The following is a 20,700-nucleotide window of genomic DNA, read 5'->3' as shown; positions in this document are numbered from 1 at the left end:
ATCCACCCAGATATTCCTTTCTCCCCCCCCCCCCTCTCATTTGCCCAACTGGTCCCCAGATAAGATAATAGCGTAGTGAGAAAGCTAAAAGAATGTAATAGCGCTAAACGGAAACAATTGGTAAAAAATATTATTAATCGCACAGATTTATTGTTGTTGGTCTAGATCTATTACAACATGTAATCACATGACTGATCCAAACTAATTAGCACAATTACATTTCGTATAAGCTTTTTTTTTTTTTTTAAAGTATTTTTAAAAATGTTTTTCTTGGTTTTTTAAAGTAAGGGTCAGTGACTAGAAAACTGCACTAGAGCAGACGATCGTTCTTATCGCGGGCTACAGGACCTTGTGACAGAGTGGCCTGGTAGGAAACAGCTGTTCAAGAGCGGTCATTACGTATAGCTAGGCTAGTTTTGGTGTCGACACATTTTATTGGGTTTAGGTAAAACGTGTTGGACAGAATGCATATTACTGTCCGAAGCAACTAGATTAAGTGTACTTAGTAATGTGTTTATTGCGTGTTTTCAGAAAACTATTAGGTTTAAAGAGGGTTTTTTTTATTTGCACGCACAGTGCCTGTTTAAAGCATAGCGGCGCCCTATCTAGGCTTAATTCTTATCTATTTTTTCCCTTTTGTTTAATGTTTCGGTTATTAATATCAGTAAATTTTTGTGTGCATGATATAATGTTTGCCAGGTCGTGTTGATATGTGCTCTGGACTGTGGTCACAGTGGTTTTAGGTTCGAAACCCCGCCGCCACCCCCTCCCCCACCCGTTCTGCGGTAGGTTTTGGCTATAATGTGATAATCTTCAATTCTGAAGGAATAGGGTATGAACCCAGAACCATCGAGAGGACCGAACGACAGTCCAGCGCACATATCGCACGACCAGGCAGCCTTCCATTACATCACTCCATTCACATTAACCCTTGACTCTCTACGTATCCACTTGTCATATTTTCCCGTGCCTGGCTCAATTAAAAAAAAACAAAAAAAAAAAACTCAACTCTTCTAATACCAACGCTATAGGGTGAGCACTGTTATTGATTTCCCCCACACACAGACACACACCCTCGTGATCTCTTGTTACTAATGGTGTGCTATAGATATGAATGCCTCCCTCCCACCCCATCTCTTTTACTAACCTTTTTCACGTGTACAACTGAAAGCCTTCGCCCCCCCCCCCCCCCAAAAAAAAACCCACCATAAATTCCGGCCTCCCTTTTTTTTCTTCTCTTTGGAAAGCCCCCCCCCCCCCCCCCCCCCAATTTTGCAAGTTGTTTTGTTATTTTGTTAAGAGTTAATGATTTATGCATGTCCGTAAGTGTGCACGCGCGTGTGTTCTGTAAGCTCACGACGTACGTCGCCGCCAATCGCCTGATTGTTAAAAGAGTCAGGCATTCAAAGCCTGAAGCTAGACAGCTCGGTTGTTATGTCTATTAGTAGTTATTTAGTAGATGAATTGCTACTGCGCACAGCAGTGCTACTCTCCCTTGTCTCTGTTCTGAATATTGTGTCATGTATTATATTTTCAAGTTACTTATGGCCTTAAACGTCCCACGCACACACACACACACAGGCACACACATTTCGCGCTTTAAGACTTTACGTAGATAGAAACTTGTTCGTACAGCCTAGGGCCCTAATAATACGACTCCATGGCACATTTGCAACAGCTTTTGAGACATCCTCCATACACGCAGAGGCGTCTTTGGGGTAGGTGTCACCCGGTACGGAAAAAGTTGCGATATATTGCGTATTTATTATAAATATGTAGCTATAGTCTAGAATACTCTAGAAGCACATCCAGTGACATTAAATCCAACCGTAGCTGAGGGTCCGTGAACTGGGTAGTCAGTATTAAATCTGCCACTTCAAGACAATTGAGTAATTTAATTTAACACAAGTATAATTGAACTAGATAGCATTTTTTTTAGCGATTTTCCCATTTGGTGTAACCCCCTTGCGAATCGATACATTCTTTAGTGACGCCGCTACTTTATTGTTTAATTTTTAAATTTCAGCTCCTAGACTCGAGCCGTGACCTCACATTCATCATGTAGAGGCGCGTGTTCAAATCCCAATGGCCCCCTTTTCAATTTACCTTTCGACTTTGTATTTATATCACCAGTTTGTTCATGGTTTACTATTGGAAATATAGTCTTCATATTTTAAAATACCACATCACTTATAAATAGTCACGTTAAAGGTTTGTTTGTCAATGTCTATGGTCACCGCTGACACACAATGTAAGAACAATTTGAGACTGTTTCTAATGGTTCATTTGATATATAATCCTTGTTGGGACATAGTGGTATAGTGGTTATTGTTTACTTTAATTTTATCTCTTTGGCGCAGTGGCGTCGCTAGTGGGTCACACGAGTGGGAGAAAAAAAAACGTTGACGATTGTAGGTAGATATTTAGAAGTTGTATAATTTATATATATATTTATTTTTAATTGCCGTGCGGGATCACTGCATCAAGAAACACCCACCACAGCGACGTCGCTGCTTTGACGTACTAATATTTATTTAATATTTGTATTTTTCGAGTGGCTACAAATCTCTTTTCCTCCTCGCCTCTCCTCCCAATCGGATCCACCATCTTGTTGCCTGTCGCTGCCCGTAGTTTTTGTAACTGTGAAAACAGTCCAGCAGTTAAAACGGTGTGCTCCCGCGCACAATCCGTGAACCGGCTGAGCAGTCAGTGCTGCTCACTCGCTCACACCCCTTTGAACAAAAAATAAAACACACACACACATCTCTGGGGTTCGGTCTCTTGGTAGGAGAGAAAGAATGACAACCAGTCTAGATCGATAGTCCCGCTCACCCTTCACCAAGAGTTATATCTGCCGGTAAGTTCTACCCCCTCGCCCTGTGGCCTCGTGCAGTTCTTAAAAAAAAACCGAGTGTTTCATTTTTTTTCTCTTCTAGTTGATAATGTATTCCTGTCCAGATCAGACGAGAGGTGGGCTACTGCGTGGTGCACCAATCAGTGAGCAACCGCGTACACAAACGTTCACTTCCGCTGTATTATCTCTTGTTGAAATCTCGTGCCCTGGCACTGCACAATAAGCTGCGAAGACGCGAGTGCTTTTAATCACTTGTTGTTAAAGGTTTGTCTACGCTGTGTCGACGTTGCCCTGGGGTGTGTGTGTGTATGCTGTGTAGCAGTGCTCCATGCACGACTTGACACATGCAGATTAAAAAAAAAAAGAAAAAAAAGTAATGCACTGTTTACCTAGGTCTATCTTGAGATAATTAATGTGTAACTACTAGCTAGTCTTGTCAAGTGGAAAGTCGCTATAAGGTTCCTTATGGCATCAGTTTTCAAACGTTTTTTTTTTTTTAATTCTTGATATTTAGAAATCAGAACCTTAAACTGTTTTCAGATCCAAACTCTCTTCAAGTATGTCTCCATCCAGTCTGTAGCTTTATCAAAGCTGAATGATCTCAAGACATTTGGGTTTTTAAAAATTTAGAATCTAGTATGAATAATTGTCTCTTAAAACAGATACATTTGTAATAGCGGAGACTTCCTTTGACTTGGTGCGCAGCGTGGTTTGATTGTGAGGTGCGAATGCGTGCTTTGACTTGGTGCGCAGCGTGGTTTGATTGTGAGGTGCGAATGCGTGCTTTGACTTGGACTCTTAAGAGTAAGGAAGGGAGTCAACTTGAATGGAGATGCATTTTTTTTTTCATTGAGATTTTTCGTGATGAAATGTTCGATTCTGGACAATGTCAAGGACGCTATTAAAAAAAATCACCGTTTGTACCGAAGTTCCTATTTCATTGTGCATTCATTTCTTTCTCTTCTGGTTCGATTTATTTTTAACGCCTTTTTTTTTTCTTTTGAGGGGGAGGGGAAGGGTGATAAGTTGTGAATTGGATACTTTTTATCTTTTTCTTTATGGTTGATAAGTCTAGTGGCAACATGACGTCACCCGAACCCTAGTTCTTGATTTAATCGTCAATTATTTGATCGGCTTCTCGTCGGCTAACGTCATGACATCAGAGTATGTCCTCACAGTTAGTTGAACAGAAAACATAACAACTCAAAACATATCAATGGACTTGCTGGAGATTATCGGGTCGACTTTGACTGTAGATGTCAATGTTTTCAGTTAATTAATTGGTCACATTTTTCCCTGAACTAATTGTAGTATATAAAAAAAAAATGAAGCCTGTTTTAGTCGATCTCACTTCTCGTATTTCAACAAACTTATTTTAAAAAGTAAGGGTTAAGCGATTTTTAGACATAATTATCCAGACAAAAAAATGCCATTAAATGTATTCAAATTCTGGAAATGTAAGACCGAATCAAATAATGTGATTTCCAAAGGTCCAGTTTGTCGAAATCAAAATCTTATTTGAGCTATGATGTCAACAAAATCTCACATGTCATCCGTAAAACAATTTTCCTACTCTCCGCCTTGATCTGCTTCGTGTCACTTAAAGCGGAAGTAGATCCAGCAGACGCGACAGATGTTACGCTGCACAACTGAAATGGTCTGACCTACACAGTACATTGTAACGAGCTGAAAATTTTAATAATTTATTGATTGCTCTTAAGTGGTCTATTTACTCGCGGGACGTCTGATAAGTAAGGAGCATGTCTGTGTGTACACACCACAAGGCTTGGGAGGGTCCTGTGGGGGGGGGGGATCGTTAGCTAGGTTTGCGTAGGGCGTGGCCTTGTGATACAACACTATCTGTTGTTGTTCAACTTTGTACTGGTGAAACACTATCTGCTATTGTTTTACTTTGTACTGTCAGCTTTGAATAACATATTGTCTTCAGGCTTATATGTAAATCTATGTTCTTTACAACTGTTAAGCCAAGCACTACCATTAGCAGGGTTCATTTGAAATTTAAACATTTTTAAAACAACTTTTGTCTCCTTGAGTATAAAGTAATTAATTATTATGCCTTTCAAAGTTGTATACTGTATCGATAGGCCTGAACAAGACTGGCGCCAAAACTCTCCTATAGAAGAAAAACAATATGGACAGCTCCTGATCTGGAAACCATTGCGCCAGTTCATCTCAGACATAGATCTAGATCTAGGACTAGATATCTGAACCATCCAACATAAAAATGAGAACGCAGAAGAAGAAATGGATCTGTTTTACATAGCATTAAAACGTTTTGCTAGTTTAAAACTAGATAATAGATTTAGTATCAGACATTACCCTCGGCTTTCTGGGCATTGACATACACGATCCTTAAGGCCCAAAGAGGCTGCGACATCTAGATCTAACAGGGTGGTGACTAGGAACTTTGTCCACCCTTTTAAAACATGCGCCTAAAATCTCTGTGTGTCGCCAGGGTGTTGGGGTGAGCAATCCGTCTAAAACGCAAGCGTATATTCGTCTTTCTTGAGGCCCTTTGCATTGCGCAGATGTGAGATATCAGACTGCATCACAGACGACAGGATTAGTACCACGATTGGACCCACGATGACCTGCTAACTACTATAAGGTCCTCGGGGCTCGCAAAGACCTTCCTTCAAGGAGCAGTGCCAGGAAGAGGCAGACAGAGAAAGCGATGGGAAGACAATTTTACATAAAAGAGTGGACAGGCCTGGCATTGAAAGAGATTATATTCAAATCAAAAGACACAGAGGAATGGAGAAAGATGGCCAACAGATCTTGTGTGGTGCCCCAACGTTCCAGCATACTAAGGGATAGGTGAAGGTGAGTGGGGTGATCATACTTTGGGCTGAGATACACTGAGATTGAATTGCAAGTTCTATTACAAACATCTTCTATATGGACAGAACTTAGTTCAACATCTAATACTGCCTACCTACTATTTCTTACTTGCAAGTTCCGCCACTGTTTTGTGCCGCCATATGTTGCGTCTCCATGTTGAAGACTATCCATTAGAAAGAGTGTACTCATGTAAGACGCGGTGGTTGATTGGTTAAAAAAAAAGGGGGGGGGGTCAGCACACCAGACTGAAATGATACATGTGCACTTTGTCAAGCCAGCACTTGGCTTCCGAACCGGGGGTCCCGGGTTCGAATCCTGGTAAAGACTGTGATTTTTTAACTTCGGGATCTTTAGCGTGCCTGTGATTCCACCCAGCTCTAATGGGTTCCCGACATAAGTTGGGGAAATGTTGAGGCGGTTGGTCGTTGTGCAGGCCACATGACACCCTCGTTAACCGTGGGCCACAGAAGCAGATGACCTTTATATCATCTGCCCCATAGATCGCAAGGTCTGAAAGGGAAACTTCTAATTACTTACTTTAAATAGTGTAAGGTCTGTGCATCTTTGTGGATGACTTGAGGGTGTAACTGTTCCTATTACTTTTCAGACTTGAATTCTTGAGATCGATTACGTCTGAATTCTTGAGATCGATTACTAAAAAATCTCAACAGACGTCAACACTGTATTATGTCGGTGTTGTAGGGGAGGGGAGGTTGTGTTTTTCCCTCTCCTCTTCTCCATCACAAAAACGCCTCAAATTTGAACTGTCTTATTGCTGCAGCCCCCCCCCCCCCCCATCATCTCTACAGTTATATACCAGTCACAAGTGTGTATGTTCTTTTTTACCCCCGGTCTAATTTTGTCAAACGTGTCTTTTGTTAGTTAAACACTGCACACACAGCTACCATCTTGTTTGTTCAGACAGCTCTACACTGTGCTGCTTTCCACGGGATAGGGGAATGGGGGGGGGGAGAGAAGACTTAAAATCAGGCAACCAACAAACAAATCGCTGATGCTTTCCCCCCCCCCCTTTTTTTTTTTTTCATCACCCAAAAAAACAAAACAAAAAAAAAAACATCTATCTTTTTCTTTGCCATGCATAGCCGCAGTTATAGCCCTTTGTTCGATTGTTGTGTGTGTCCAGGATTTTTTTTTTTTTACTTGGTAGTCTCAACTTTTCAATACGCATACTTCAAAGCGGACTCCCCTCTTGCTATGGACTAGCCCGAATATAAGTTTTAACCTTTTTTTTTAAACAAATAGGACATCCATCATGATCTCTCGTTTCCTACTGTTTGGGAGGTGTTAAAATGGGAATGAGATTGTGGGAAGGGGGGAGGCAAATGGAGGGGAGGGGAAGCAATGATCGCCAAGTAAGCCATATATTTGTGTGCGCAAGTTTTAATACAGAAAGACATCTATTTCATTTTGGTTTCGTTATCTATATCTAGTGGTTTCACAACTTATCTAACTTGATCTCAAGCTGATCCCCATTGTAGCTTTTCCCCATTTATTTATTAGTAAGGATTGTGTCTGCGACATATACCTTGTAGTCTAGCTCTAGGCCTGATTGGAATCTGTAATAGTTGGTAAATTGTGCAGTAAAATACACAGTAATATGTGTACATAAAAAAGGGGTAGACCGAAATTTAAAATTTTGAAAACCATTTTTCAGATACCAGTAACACTCACTTGAAGTAATACTATTATTCTAGATCTAGATCAAACGTCTTACGTAATTTACCAGACAGTAAACAATATAGTAAATTAGCCAGCGTTTTGTTGTGCAATAAAATCTGGCCAAGAGTTTTACAAACAGTTCGACAATGCTATTAAATCTGGCCATTATAAAGATACTCCATATAAAATAAAGTATCGAATCTAGACCTAGTTATAGACTAGTCGATCTAGATCTTGTAGAGATCTGCGTTTGTAGTCGGTATACAATTATCCAAATATGTCTAGATGACTCTTTCAATAAGCTGTTCCAGATTAAAAGGCATTTTTTTTTTTGTATACCCAGCATTCCTTCCATCCACCAACACGGCCACGAGGTGGGGGGTGTGCAGTGCGTTTCTTTCAACCATTTTTATGTTTCAATACACTAGAATTAGGCTTAGGCTATTAATAGCGTTTACCACAAAACCGAAATACAACAGGTAGACCTCAGGCTCCATTATAAAAACTTGGTGATAACGGGGTAATGTGCCGCGAGGGGAAATGGGGGGGAGAGGGAGATCAGCACACCAGACTGAAATGGTACATGTAGTGTTACCGCACTAGGTCAAGCCAGCAGTGTACTGGAGATGTTGTCAGGTTTAGTGGTAGCCATTGGGCCTTGAAGTTTGAAGTTCAAAGTGGTTTAGGGAGGAACATAATTAGTCAAAGGGAAAGTTGAAACCAGAAGATAAAGAAGCTGAAATGGAACACAGCACTCTTTCATATTTGCCTAGGTGGCAGTCAGTATGGTATTAGACTTGGGTTTTTATCTTTTCTCATGTTACATTACATTTTTTAACTGTTTGTAAATTCAAGTTTTCGATTTGGAGTTTTCTGTCAATATGGCTAATTTTGGCTTAATAAATGTTTCAATAGGCCTAAGTTTGATTTAGTTGTTTTTTTTTTTTTAATAAAGCCTTAACTTTGTTTTTTTAATTTTGTTGGGGGAGGGGGGGGGGGAGGCTGATTCTATAACATCTGTCTAGATTATTAAAATTGTTTGCTCTTACAAATAATTTGGACCTATTTTATCTGTTCATCAAACTTATTTTTGATCTATTTATGACCTATTTTTTTATGTTTTGTTTTCAGAATGGCAAGACAGGATCAAGTGGCGATACGAATAAAGGATGCTCAGGCGGTGAAACTTCAGGAGACGACAACAGACGTTCATGCAACGGAGGAACAGCAGCTGGAAAGAAACGTAAGAAAGGCAAACAGCCTGCACCTCAGCCAAAGCCTCCAATTAAAATGACTGCGACGGCTGCAGGGGTAGCGGCAGCAGCTGCCGCCACAACAACCAACAAGTTAGAGCCTCTAGGCATTACTATATCTATTACACCGGAGAAGCCTAAAGATATTGAAGACAAGTTGCCTGAGATCCCAAACTTGGACTCACCATTATTTAAAGATGTTCCTTCAAAAAAGATAGAGTCGTCATCTGACTCTTCCTCCTCTTCTGGTGGCACATCATCTTCTGAGGACTCATCCACATCAGATGATGATTCTGATGATGATGAAGATGAAAAGAAAGATGCAGTACTTCCTAACAATAACCAGAAGTCTGATGTTGTTGAGGAGCCCCCGAAAGCAAGGACTCCTATCAAGCTTACAATTTCAAATGTTGGCAAACCATCAGCTAAAGTAACATCTACTGCATCCAGGGAGGTTATTTCTAGCAATTCATCAGATTCTGACACAGATGTTGAGGATATGGATAAATGTGACAATCCATTGAAGATGGATACTCTATCCATGGATAAACCTTATCACAACCACAATATGCTTAAAGACGGTAAGAACGACAAGGTGAGAAATGCCAAACTTGGCATGGATGTGGATTTTAAAAACAAGGGGAAGAGCCCGATACAGAACCACCTTGAGTGGAAAAATTTGTGTGAAACAACTAACCTTAAAGGGAACTGCAAGGATAGCAGCCTTTTATTGAATAATGAAAACGCAGCGGAGGATATACTTCGGTTTAGAGATCAACCAACGGTGGACTGTTCCAAAGTGAAAGAAGATGTGGAACAAGAGGACACAGACTATTTCCAACAAATTGAGGATGTATTAAGGCCCATGGAATGCATGAACAACACTTTGAATCAAACAAATAATTTGGATTACAAAGCTGAGGAGATAACTCCTGCTTTCTCCCTGCCTTGCAAGGAGTCAATGCCTGTCACAGACATGGATACCAAACCAGAAGAGATCAAAGCATTGTATGTGCCAGATAATTCTGATGGATGTGTTCTATCTGCTTCAATGGGGAAGTCCCCTCAGCATTTAAAACCTATTAAGGCATTATCTGCTAATCTTGTGGATGATTTGCCCGCATGCAAAGCTGTGAGTTGTGAGGATGCTTTTTCATCGGAGACCTCAAACAGGTTTCTTGCGGAAAAGATGGATAGTTCTGATGTTGACGCACACCATTCAATTGTAAATAATTCAAACATAGACAGTGATAAGAACTTCCTGATAAAAACAATCTCTAATGACTTGACATTGCCGTATCACAAAGAGAATGAGCCTCCTAGGGAAGAGGCTCACTCTATTAGTGATTCTCAAGCTGAAGTGAAAGACCTCAACCTTAATATCAAAATGTCCAATTCCAATGAGAATGGCTTAGAAGCAGCTTGCTTGAATAAGGATGCTGATCTGTCTAATTGTGAAAAAATTTCCTTGGATGAAATGAATGAATCTTCCAGTCTAGCTTCGGTCAGCTGTGATCCTAAAGTTGCTGTCCCTAAAGTGAAAGAGGTCCCTGTTACTTCATTACCTTCACCAGTAAGCACCAAGAGCTCACAGTCTGGTAACGCCCCCAGCACTGTTCCAACCAAGAGCTGCACCAACGGTATCCCAGACAGTGAAAACCCTTTCATTACTTGGACTAAGTATGACGATGACAACTCCACTCCACTTCCTGCCACCCTACCAGCATCCAGTCTTGTAAGAGCTCTAGCTGGGGCTTCTTTTCCACCACTTCCATTACCCGTGGATGGTACTGTCCCACAGATATCACCTCTGGGTGGACCAGTTGCACAGTTGTCTCCTCTTGGCCTGGCTGGACTACCGTCTGCAACCAGTCAGCTTAGAATGTCACCTGTTGCCCAGATTCCCAGGCTGACCTCTCCTGGCTCCCAAAGACTGCGTCTGTCGCCAAGCCATAGCAGTCAACAGATGTCTCCACCTCTCAGTCACACATCACATTTGTCATCTCCACTCGGTCATGCATCACATTTGTCATCTAATGACAGCACCAAAGTAGGTCAGCGGGAAGACAGCAAAGGAAAAGTCGCCCCCAAAAGGTAACGCAAGATCTCGTGAATATGATTTTTAAGTTTAACCATATAAATATATATATGATTACAGTTGCTAAAACATATTTGTTCATTTCCCTCCTGTTGTTTGATTGATCTGGATGAAACATTGATTGATTGTTAGACCTAGTCAGAGGCTGTAGAGACCCTAAATTGTCCACACTGTACCAGATAAAATTGGTTTTAAAGCATTAATCCTATGCAAAAGACTATTAGCCACTCTATACCAGTCAGTCCAAAAAATCTAGTAAGGCAAAAAAATGATACAAGCTCCACAAATATCACATAGTAAGGGACTAAAAATTTTAAAACAACTTTTCAGTATTTCATAACAAGGTGTGTTGGTAATGAACTTATTGTATTCATCAGTAATCAAAGCAATTACAGTGGTACCATATTTTCTGTATTTTTCGTTTTTTTTTTAATCTCATTTCCAATAGCCTGATATTTAAAAAAAAAAGTCTTCAACACTTTGGTCCACATTAGGCCAGGTTTTTGTGACTACTGTACTACTGTATGTGTTCATAACTCTATTCAACATTACACAACCTGAATTAATATCAGAATCGCAGCGTATTATATTCTACATTACACAACCTGAATTAATATCAGAATCGCAGCGTATTATATCTACCTTACACAACCTGAATTAATATCAGAATCGCAGCGTATTATATCTACCTTACACAACCTGAATTAATATCAGAATTGCAGCGTATTATATTCTACATTACACAACCTGAATTAATATCAGAATTGCAGCGTATAATAGTATATTACCATGTAGAGCAGCTACAATTTCAGCTCCTTAGAAAGTTATTACCAGCCTTCATCTTCCTTTTTCCTTGTATCAGCTTGCAAATTCTTTTTGGAGTCATCAAACAAAAACCTGGATACGGAACTGGGAAACGGCTCTAACAATTTTCTTATACATTGGACAGTTTATGTAAAATATATCATTGGAAAAGAATCACTAGCTAGCTAATTGACCTCACAGGGTAAACTCAGGTTTAACTGTAATAGTTTTTTCTTATTATAATTGATAATGATTTAGTGATAATCGTGACATTGATAGTAGGATGATGGTAGGCATACTTCTCTAAGGCAACTCACTCATAAGCAACATTACAGTACTGCCAACAACTACAGGAACTACTTGTGAAATTTAAATGAAAAGACTGCTTTTAGAACATAATAAAATATGAGGTTGATTTACACGGAGAATATAAATCAATCCAATTTTCATCAAGATATTTGATGGATATATATATATATATAGCTTTAATTATAATCCAATGGCATTACTAAGTCATTGGTTTTCCTGGCTGACTCATGACTCAGGCAACCCATTCTATGGTCTAATAGATATAGCACTAGGGAAGAAGGAGCATTAGTACTAATTTGTCCTAGCATATGGAACCAGGAATGTACCTTTATCTTTGTGTCTTTCTGAATATTCTATTAGGTTTTGTTTTTGTATTTGAAGATTATGGTTCAGTGTTTTATGTATGATTGCTACTTTACTGTCAAGTCTTCTCTCCTTGCGTGTTTGAATATTTAAAATAGGTTCCTTTGATGAATTCCACTGTTAGTCCAATCTCATCATTGGTGGTGGTTGTACTAAGCAGTGCCTTGTGTTTCTCAACCAATTTGTGGCCAAATTCTATTAAGAACTTCCTCTTAAGGATGGATTGTTTACTAGTCTAAACAGTATGAAGTTTGACTTGTGTCCAATCTACAATAATGTTCTGACAGCAATGTCTTGTTCCACAGTCTTATAAGAAGGTGGTTTGTTATAAATTAAACAATTTTGGCCAATTGCCATTTTCCGACTTGATGTGCTTGTCTTGTGTCTATACTTTTCTTTTTTTATTGAATGCACAAGAATCATAATCCATTTTTTCTGGAAAAGCTTTAATTGAAACTAATTGAATTAGCTAACATTTACCTGGCTTACTTTGACATAATCTAAACCCCCCATAAATGTCTGGCTCATTTGAATATGAACAAATGTAATGTGAAAAATAAACTTTCCCTCAAAATGGGGGCAGATGAGGTTAGCTATTTGGAGTTCAAAGTTTAGCAAGAGTGTTGTATTTTGTCTATCTTTCACAAGCGGATATAAATCCAAGTTCCTATTTATAGCTGAATAAGCTCTGGCACATCTATTGATTTCAAAATCTTCCACTAGACTTTGTATGTTTGCAGCATTTGTATTGGCAGAATGATCCTTAACCACTCAAACCACTATGTCATTAAGTGTCAATTAGATTTTCTTTTTCGTTTAGTTCTGGCTGGTTACCTTTTAAACTTGCATGAGAATAGGACAAATATTAGGAGTTTAAAGGAGGGGGAAAAAAAAAGTAAATTATGTACCAGTATTATTTAATAAACAAGGAACGAGAATCAAGATATATTATATAATATGCTTTCAAAGTTTGGATTGTAGAGATGCCAAAGAACACCAAAGTTGTTGGTTCTTAGATTACCAAAAAAAAAATGGATATAAAAGTATAACATGTATTTGCTCAGAGGGTTCATGATATATAATATAAACATCTTTACTTTCTGAGATAATGAACCAACCCGTAGGTCATTTACCTGTACATTTAATGGCTGTTCTGTATGCAACGTGAAGGTCAAGAAATATTTGAAAGAAAGTCAGAAAATGTTTTATCAATCATAGTATCGAGTAGATTACTTAGGCCAAGTTTTACCTGTTGGAAAAAAAAAGAAAAGAGATCCTGTGTCAGCTAAAATCTAAGTGGCAAACACACTGTTAACCTTCAGGTGTTACTATTTTCACCTGACATACCATAGCACAGCTTTTTGTTATACATACAAAACCCTGTGATATTCATTTTATGTTTCAGAAATAAGGAAGCTTAAACTGTTGTTTTTTTTTTCTTACTGATATGTTTCTTTGCTTTAAAACTCATCAATCATCTGTTTGACTTGCCTAAACAAAGTTCTCTAGCCGAGACAATTTTATGTGAGGCCAGTAGTTTCCCTTTTCATTATTTTACTTAACTTTAAAAGAATGCTCATTTTTCAAGGGGTCGCACAATTTTACTTTTAAAAGAGCTCTAAATCTAAAATATTGAAATGATACAAACAGCAACATTAGTGACACTTAACTCAATGACAATTATTTCAGTTTCAAACTTTTCATTCTCAAGTAATAATGATAATAAGGCTTGTCTTCGAGTCTGAAGATTAATGAGGGACGCAGTATTTCCTATGGCTAGGCAGCCCCAGCCATGACCTACATATTTTGCCATATCTCAAGTAGTTGCCAAAGAAATACAGTTTCATATCCTACCCTTTAATGCAGACTAAACATAAAGTGGCATGAAGAAATATTCAGAAATAAGTTTGAGTTAAAATAAGATATGACATTCAGACAAAGAAGCCATGTTTTGAAAATGTTTTCTGGTGAGAAAGTTCTGATCTGATTTTCAGTTTATTATAACAGCTAAGTCTAAGGAGAAATAGAAACATTGCAAGACTGGCAAGTCTAAAAATCTTTCTTGAAAAATGTCTTTTATTAAAGTTAATTTGCATTATACAAAACATTTTTTTTTTTAATTCAATGAGCAAACAAGTTTGTTTTTTTTAATCTTTTTTTTTTTTATCTTATCTTTATATATCAATTACAGCGGTTACTTCTAAAGAGAAAATAATTACATCCTATGCCTTTCATGCATCAATCTTGTCATGCATGTTAATCAGGGACTTCTGCTAAATCGTTGTTTTTCCTGGCTTATTCAGGCAACAAATCCAGTGCTCAGTATACAAAAACATTTCAAAATAAGATGTTTTACCATAGTGTGATCATGTAAAAAGAAAAGTAAAGTTCCCCCTTTCAGACCTTGCCATCTATAGGGCAGATGATGGAAAGGTCATGTGGCCAACACAATCACCAACTGCCTTTACTTTTCCCCAACTAATATCAGGTACCCATTAAAGTTTGGTGGACTCAGAGGGGCCTAAAAAAAAATCCTGAAATTTAAAATCCCAGTCCTCATCAGGACTTGAACCTGGGACCCCGGTTTGTAAGCCAAGTGCTTTACTACTCAGCCACCAAGCCTCCATAGTGTACTTATGTAGTAGTTTTGTAGCTTTGTTCTTCAGTTCTAGCTAATAAAAAGAAATCAAAACATTGGTGTGTTTTTTTTTATCTTCCTTTCTGAAATAAACAAAAAAATAAATTAAAAAAAAAAATACAAATTTAAGCATATATACAAATAAAATTCAAGAAGTCATTGGACATCCTCATAGAAAATATAACTTTTTCTATTTGTGTATTTGTATAGTTTTAGTTCAATGATTTTAGTGTGTGTGTGGGGGGGGGTTGTTGTTGTTGTTGTTTTTGTAACATTTTAAAAAAATCAAACTAATACAAATCTATAACTTTTCATCCCAGTTTTAAAAATCACAAGATTTATCTGAATAAATGAGAAAAAGAAAAAAATGTTGGAACTGTACTAATAACTAGAGAGGTTCAGAAATCTAGGGACTCAAACAAAATCTACATTTACCATTATCCTAATTCAATTAATGTAAAAAATATATATATATGTATAGATAAGAATAGTTAGCAAGTATTTTGTTGTTTTTTTTCTCTTCTGTTAAGGCAGCTTAAGACATTACCGGCTGTTTATTATTATAAATAAAAGAAATTTGAACTACAGTTATTTAGGAATCATTTTTTTAAACTAGAACTTTATAGAAAATAAAGTATTTTATTTCTGGTTTTCTTAATTTTCTTCCTTTTTCCCTATAATTTCAGTGTGAAGAGGACATCTCGTTTGTCTAACATCATTGACAGTCTGAGAACATCCAAAGAGAAACAGATAGTATCTACTCAGGCTACCGAACCTAGCAGTCGTGAACCAAATAAAAAAAGCACGCTAGATGCTTTGCTTGGAGCCGGGAGAAAATCACCCACATTGACCCCACCTTCAGCTCCCACTGGCCACAAGCAGTCCATGCCGCCCTCTTCCTCCCCCGCATACTCACCGTCTCTGTGCAGTGATCAACGCACCTCGGCAGACAAGTTATTTAGGGAGAGCATGGGTTTCCCCCATCAGATCAGCCCAGACACTCGTCACGCAATTAGAAATAGCCTGGATGCTGCAAGGGCTCAAGCAGTCAATAACAGTTTTAATGCACTGAAAGATGGCCTTGACAAAGGGAAGAGAATGTTGGAAAACTTGGAACTTATGAATAATGGGTTGATGGATCCGTACTCTAAAATTGGACCTACCGAGACCAAGTCAAGAAAAGTGGAACAACCTAGTCAGGTGCAAAATCGTGTAAAATCATCGCTGCCATCTCTTCCTTCATCGTCGTCATCTCCTGCTGCTACATCGGCACCATCCTCTTCCTCAAGGCCATTGTCACGCCAGTCCTCTAAGCAGCCCAGCAGCTACCAGACCTCCTCCCCGTCTACTTCCTCCACAAGATCAGCAAGTGTAACCACTACCAGCAACACCAGTGGTATTAGCAGCAACAGCATTAACAGCGTCATGTTTCAGGCAGCGCCATCAGCCGCGCTGGCTGCTGCCCACATGGAACTGAATGCTGCCGCCGCCAATATCCTCGCCTTCCAGCACATGTACGGCATGCAAGACCCTTACATGATGAAAACTCTGATGAGCAATCCCCTGTACCTGCAGAGACTTATGGAGTTCCAAAAGCAAGCCATGGACCCCCTCATGCTGCGTCAGCTAGAAATGTTTGAGGCTGCTGCTGCAGCAGAAAAAAACAAAAACAACAAGGACCAGAGAGCTGCTATGAATGCCCAGTCTCTGCTTTGGCAAGCCCAGGCTGCATCCATCCTCCAACACCAGCAGATGCAACAGCTTCAACAACTTCAGCTTCATCATCAACAGCAACAGTTCCAGCAACAAGCTGCTGCTGTGAGAGAGCGGGAGACCAGAGAAACTATTGCTGCAATCATGGCCAGTAAAAGCAACAGTCTTGGCTCTGGCACTAGCAAATCTAGTGGCAGCATCTCTACTGGGCAATCTGCTAAGTCTCTGATGGCATCAGCCTCATTATCCTCCTCCTCATCTTCATCCTCATTGTCATCCAATAAACGACCAAGGCCAGTTGTTCCACCATCACCTTCAGATCTTTACTCCAGAGACGGTTCCAGCTTGGAGAAAAAATCAAGACCTAGTCAGCCGTCGTCTAGTCATGTTTCTAACCATAACTATCACTCTTCTTCCTCTTCTGTGGTCACCAACTCATCCTCGCTGTCATCATCATCCTCTTCAGCTTCTGCTAAAAACACCCCAGTGACAAGCAAGTCTGCTAGTAGCAGCGGGAGCAGTAGCAACATGAAACAACGCAGTAGCAGCAGCAGTGGTACATCTGGTACACCAGGCAAGCACGAGTTCCTGGATTTATCAGCTGCTTTGCAGCTCTCAGCTGCACCTGCTCCAGGCCTCTGGGGTTTCCCAGGAGTGCTTCAGCCTCCTTCGGTTGACATGGCTCGAATGTCTCGTTTCTTTGAGCGCCCAGGAGAAGCTGCAGCTTCTTCTGCACCCTCAGGAACACACCCTGAACCAGAGGCCAGTGGTGCGGAAGTATTAGACCTTAGCGTCAAGCCGAGAACTGGCAAAACATGAAACTGTCTAGTTTACCACTATCATTTGACCCCTGCAATGGAAATATCAGACTGTACATATGAAATGTTGCTAATACATACCAATGGTCTTAGCAATAAAACCAAAGGATTAAATACTCAGTTTTTTCATGAAATGACATTTCCATAGAGTTGTGATGGGCACGGAGAAACAATTGTGTCATTTCATTTTCTTTTTTGATGTCGTCATTCAGTTCATTTTGAGTATATACCATCTTTGTTTTTTGTTTATTTCTTTGCACTTTCTTCCCCCCCTTCCCCTTTCTGGATTACTTGAGTTAAATCAATCGGATCTGGAATGCATACAGTGTAACATTATCACTTAGTAACTGCATTCAGATAATCTGTGACATTCTAATATATACAAGTCAATATTTATGTGTTTAATTTTGATGGAATTTCATTAGATTCCACTTGCAATGGATTTTTATGTGTATGTATATATTTATATATGTGTAGCAGTGAGGTCACATCAAATTTCAAGGAACTGCAGGATGAGTGACCAATGGATTAAATCCACGAATAGTGATGATTTAACATTTAAAAAGATGTTCGTAAATTGTTTCATTCTAACATTATTATTGTTTATAATATACCCAGAAAATTACAGTCTGACCCAAAGTTGAACCATAAGACAAATACTGCAAGTTTCCCTTGTGTTAGATAGGCTAAGCTCCCTGGGTCATGTCACTATGACCACTTTTTTCTCACAGATTCAATGTGCTGTGTGTGACCTACTCTCTGACCTTTATCTGATAATGACAGTATTAAATGACTGCCTTGAAAGGCTAATTATGTCACTAGAGGCCACACTTCTTTCCAGATAACTAAAGCCAACCAACCAAATAAAGTAAGACAAAATAATTTTAATTGTCTGGTTGGTCTCTTGTGCTCTTTCTATCCTTCCTTCCCACCCCCCCATATATCTTTGAAAGTGAGGTTTAGATGGCCAGATTTTTATCAGTCTGTAGGCCTAGAATTTTAATTGCTGCACAAGACAAGTTCATAGTTTCATAATAAAAAGTTCAAATTAGAACATGTTCTCTGTTGTCACATTTCTACAGAAACTTCCTCAAATGACTGAACAAACATGCTGTCTTTACATTTTCCTTTCTACTTTATGTGAGTTTGTGTACAAGCTGTGCAGTACGCAGATACTCCACACACCAACTCTCTTTTGTTGTGGTCTTTGTACATCCATCTTTTGTTTGTTGAAGCCATGACAGATTTGTTAGCCACAAACATTTTTTTAAAAACAGTTTTTATTAGTCTGTCCTCATCTAATGTAAGTTGATGTGTGTGTCTGCGCATGGAAGTTGACTGTCCTGGTCGAACCATTTTATTGAACGAATGTGTCTACAGGTAAATAACAAAATCTGTCCTTAACTTATCTGGTCAGTTTCACATTGTTATTGTATAGGCCTACGTACGATTGCTGTTATTTAAATAACTTATATTGTCTTTTTTCTTGTTGTCTTTGTTGCAGGTGTATAAGACTTATGTTTGACCCAACTTTTTCAAAATGTCATATAAAACAGGGGTTAGAACTTAAAATAACATCATACATTCTGGGGAGTGTCCCTTAGTATACATAAAAAATGTGGAAATCTTTTAATGTCACAAAAGTGTCTAGAATTGTTTTGCTAGAAGATTTATTATGTGAGCACTTCTTTATTCCTTTTGTTTGTCTACAAATGAGGTATTGTGGTTTTAATTAAACACTTTGTAGACTTTTTGTGTGTGTCTACAGTTGTAATTATGCAAGAAAAAAATGACTTCACTACAAGTGGTGTTATTAGTAGAACTTTGAAAAACAAAATGCAATATATGTAATGAACTAAAACACTCCATGTTTAGGTTTAAAAAACCAAGCAAGCAATTGATTTTTGTTTGTTGATGTGAACAAGAGTTGTGAGGGTTGTTTTCTCTTCCAATAGGTCTATTTTGTCTATCAGTAAGTTGTTGTTGTTTTTTTGTACATTCATAAAAATGAAACTGATTGTTAAAAAAAATCCTGTACTAAAAATTGTATAGATTAAAATATTCTTTTAAAAACTTGTTCAATAAAGGGTTATTAAATACTTTTCATTAGATGCGATTATAGTGAAGATGTAATAAAAATAAAGGTAGACACCTTTCAGACCTTTTGATCCATGTGGCAGATGATGGTCAAGCATATGGTTTGTTCTATGGCCAACATGTCATGTGGCCACTGCCTTTAACTTCTCTGAGTTGGGTGGACATGAGGTTCCAAAATCTCTGCCGTCACTGGGATTCCAGTTCTTGACCAAAGTGAGAGGTTAGTGTTGAGTTCAGTAGACTACGTAGATGTGAGGTCTGTACAGAGACTACCACTAAGAGTTCCAACTCTAAACTAAAACATTTCAACCAGAGTTTGTTGGCCATTGCTTCATTTATTGGCCTGCATTCTCCATCCTAATTTGACATGTATTTTTAATATAATAATAAGGCCTGTCTTCGAGTCTGAAGATTAATGCAGTTTAATATAACCTAGAGGAAATTATCAAATTATTTTTTAATAAATATATATGGAAAGGGCCTATAGATTTTTCTAGTAAAGAATAGATACATACTTTTTAATTAAATTGCACATTTGAGTATTTTGTCAAACTTTTCTGTTTTCTGTAGTTCCAAAGTTCTGTACACCACCAAAGGAGCAGTTTTTAATAAGTCAGTGTGTGGTATATGCAATACACTGTACTACCATCTAAGTCTTATGTTTGAGAATTGATGAAATGGGTGGGCAACTGGACGGTTGTGTTAAAAAAAAAAGAACCTGGAATTCAACTTTTGAAATAGCTGGACTATGTACATATTATTTTATGATTAGGCTCAGTGACACAGGCAATTGTCAACCACACTTTGCTTTGTTTAATAGTCAAAAGTCAACCACACATTGCTATAGGATGGCATTTTTTTTGTTTCGTCATTACTGATTTCAGTTAGTTGTTTATAAACTATTTTCTTGATCAAGTCATCTTAGCTCCTGCAAATAATTTTCTGTCTTGTCTGTTCTTGTATTTACAAACTATGAATGTATGACACTAGATTTGTTTACCATGTTAGCATTGACCTATGACCAACAGCCTCATGTTAGCATTGGTCAAAAGTATCAATGCCCAGCTATCTACTGTTTGTGACTGTATAACTATTACCACTTCTGTATGTCCAAATATTCATTCTGTATTTGTCCTTCTTTTGTTTCATTTTGTATGTTTGTTCTCCCTCATGTATTCCAATAAAAGTTTTAAGTTCAATACAAAAAAAAA

At 38.4% G+C, this 20,700-nt stretch overlaps 1 protein-coding gene across 4 annotated transcripts in view; it reads left to right on the top strand.

The window, feature by feature from the left end:
• Positions 1 to 20,700, top strand: part of LOC106074815 (uncharacterized) — a 55,742-nt gene extending 35,042 nt beyond the window's left edge. For 3 of the 4 annotated variants that reach the window (XM_013235659.2, XM_013235660.2, XM_013235661.2), the window contains exons 2-3: positions 8,528 to 10,743; positions 15,548 to 20,700. In XM_013235659.2, coding sequence (XP_013091113.2) covers positions 8,528 to 10,743; positions 15,548 to 17,393 — 4,062 coding nt within the window. In that variant the 3' untranslated portion in view covers positions 17,394 to 20,700. Of the gene's footprint in view, positions 1 to 7,956; positions 8,185 to 8,527; positions 10,744 to 15,547 lie in introns of those variants that run through there. The other variant, XM_013235662.2, reaches the window with a different exon arrangement.

The sequence above is a fragment of the Biomphalaria glabrata genome, chromosome 2 (assembly GCF_947242115.1).
Source record: "Biomphalaria glabrata chromosome 2, xgBioGlab47.1, whole genome shotgun sequence".
In the NCBI taxonomy this organism is placed as follows: Eukaryota; Metazoa; Mollusca; class Gastropoda; family Planorbidae; genus Biomphalaria; species Biomphalaria glabrata.
This window is presented reverse-complemented; position numbering and strand designations above follow the sequence as displayed.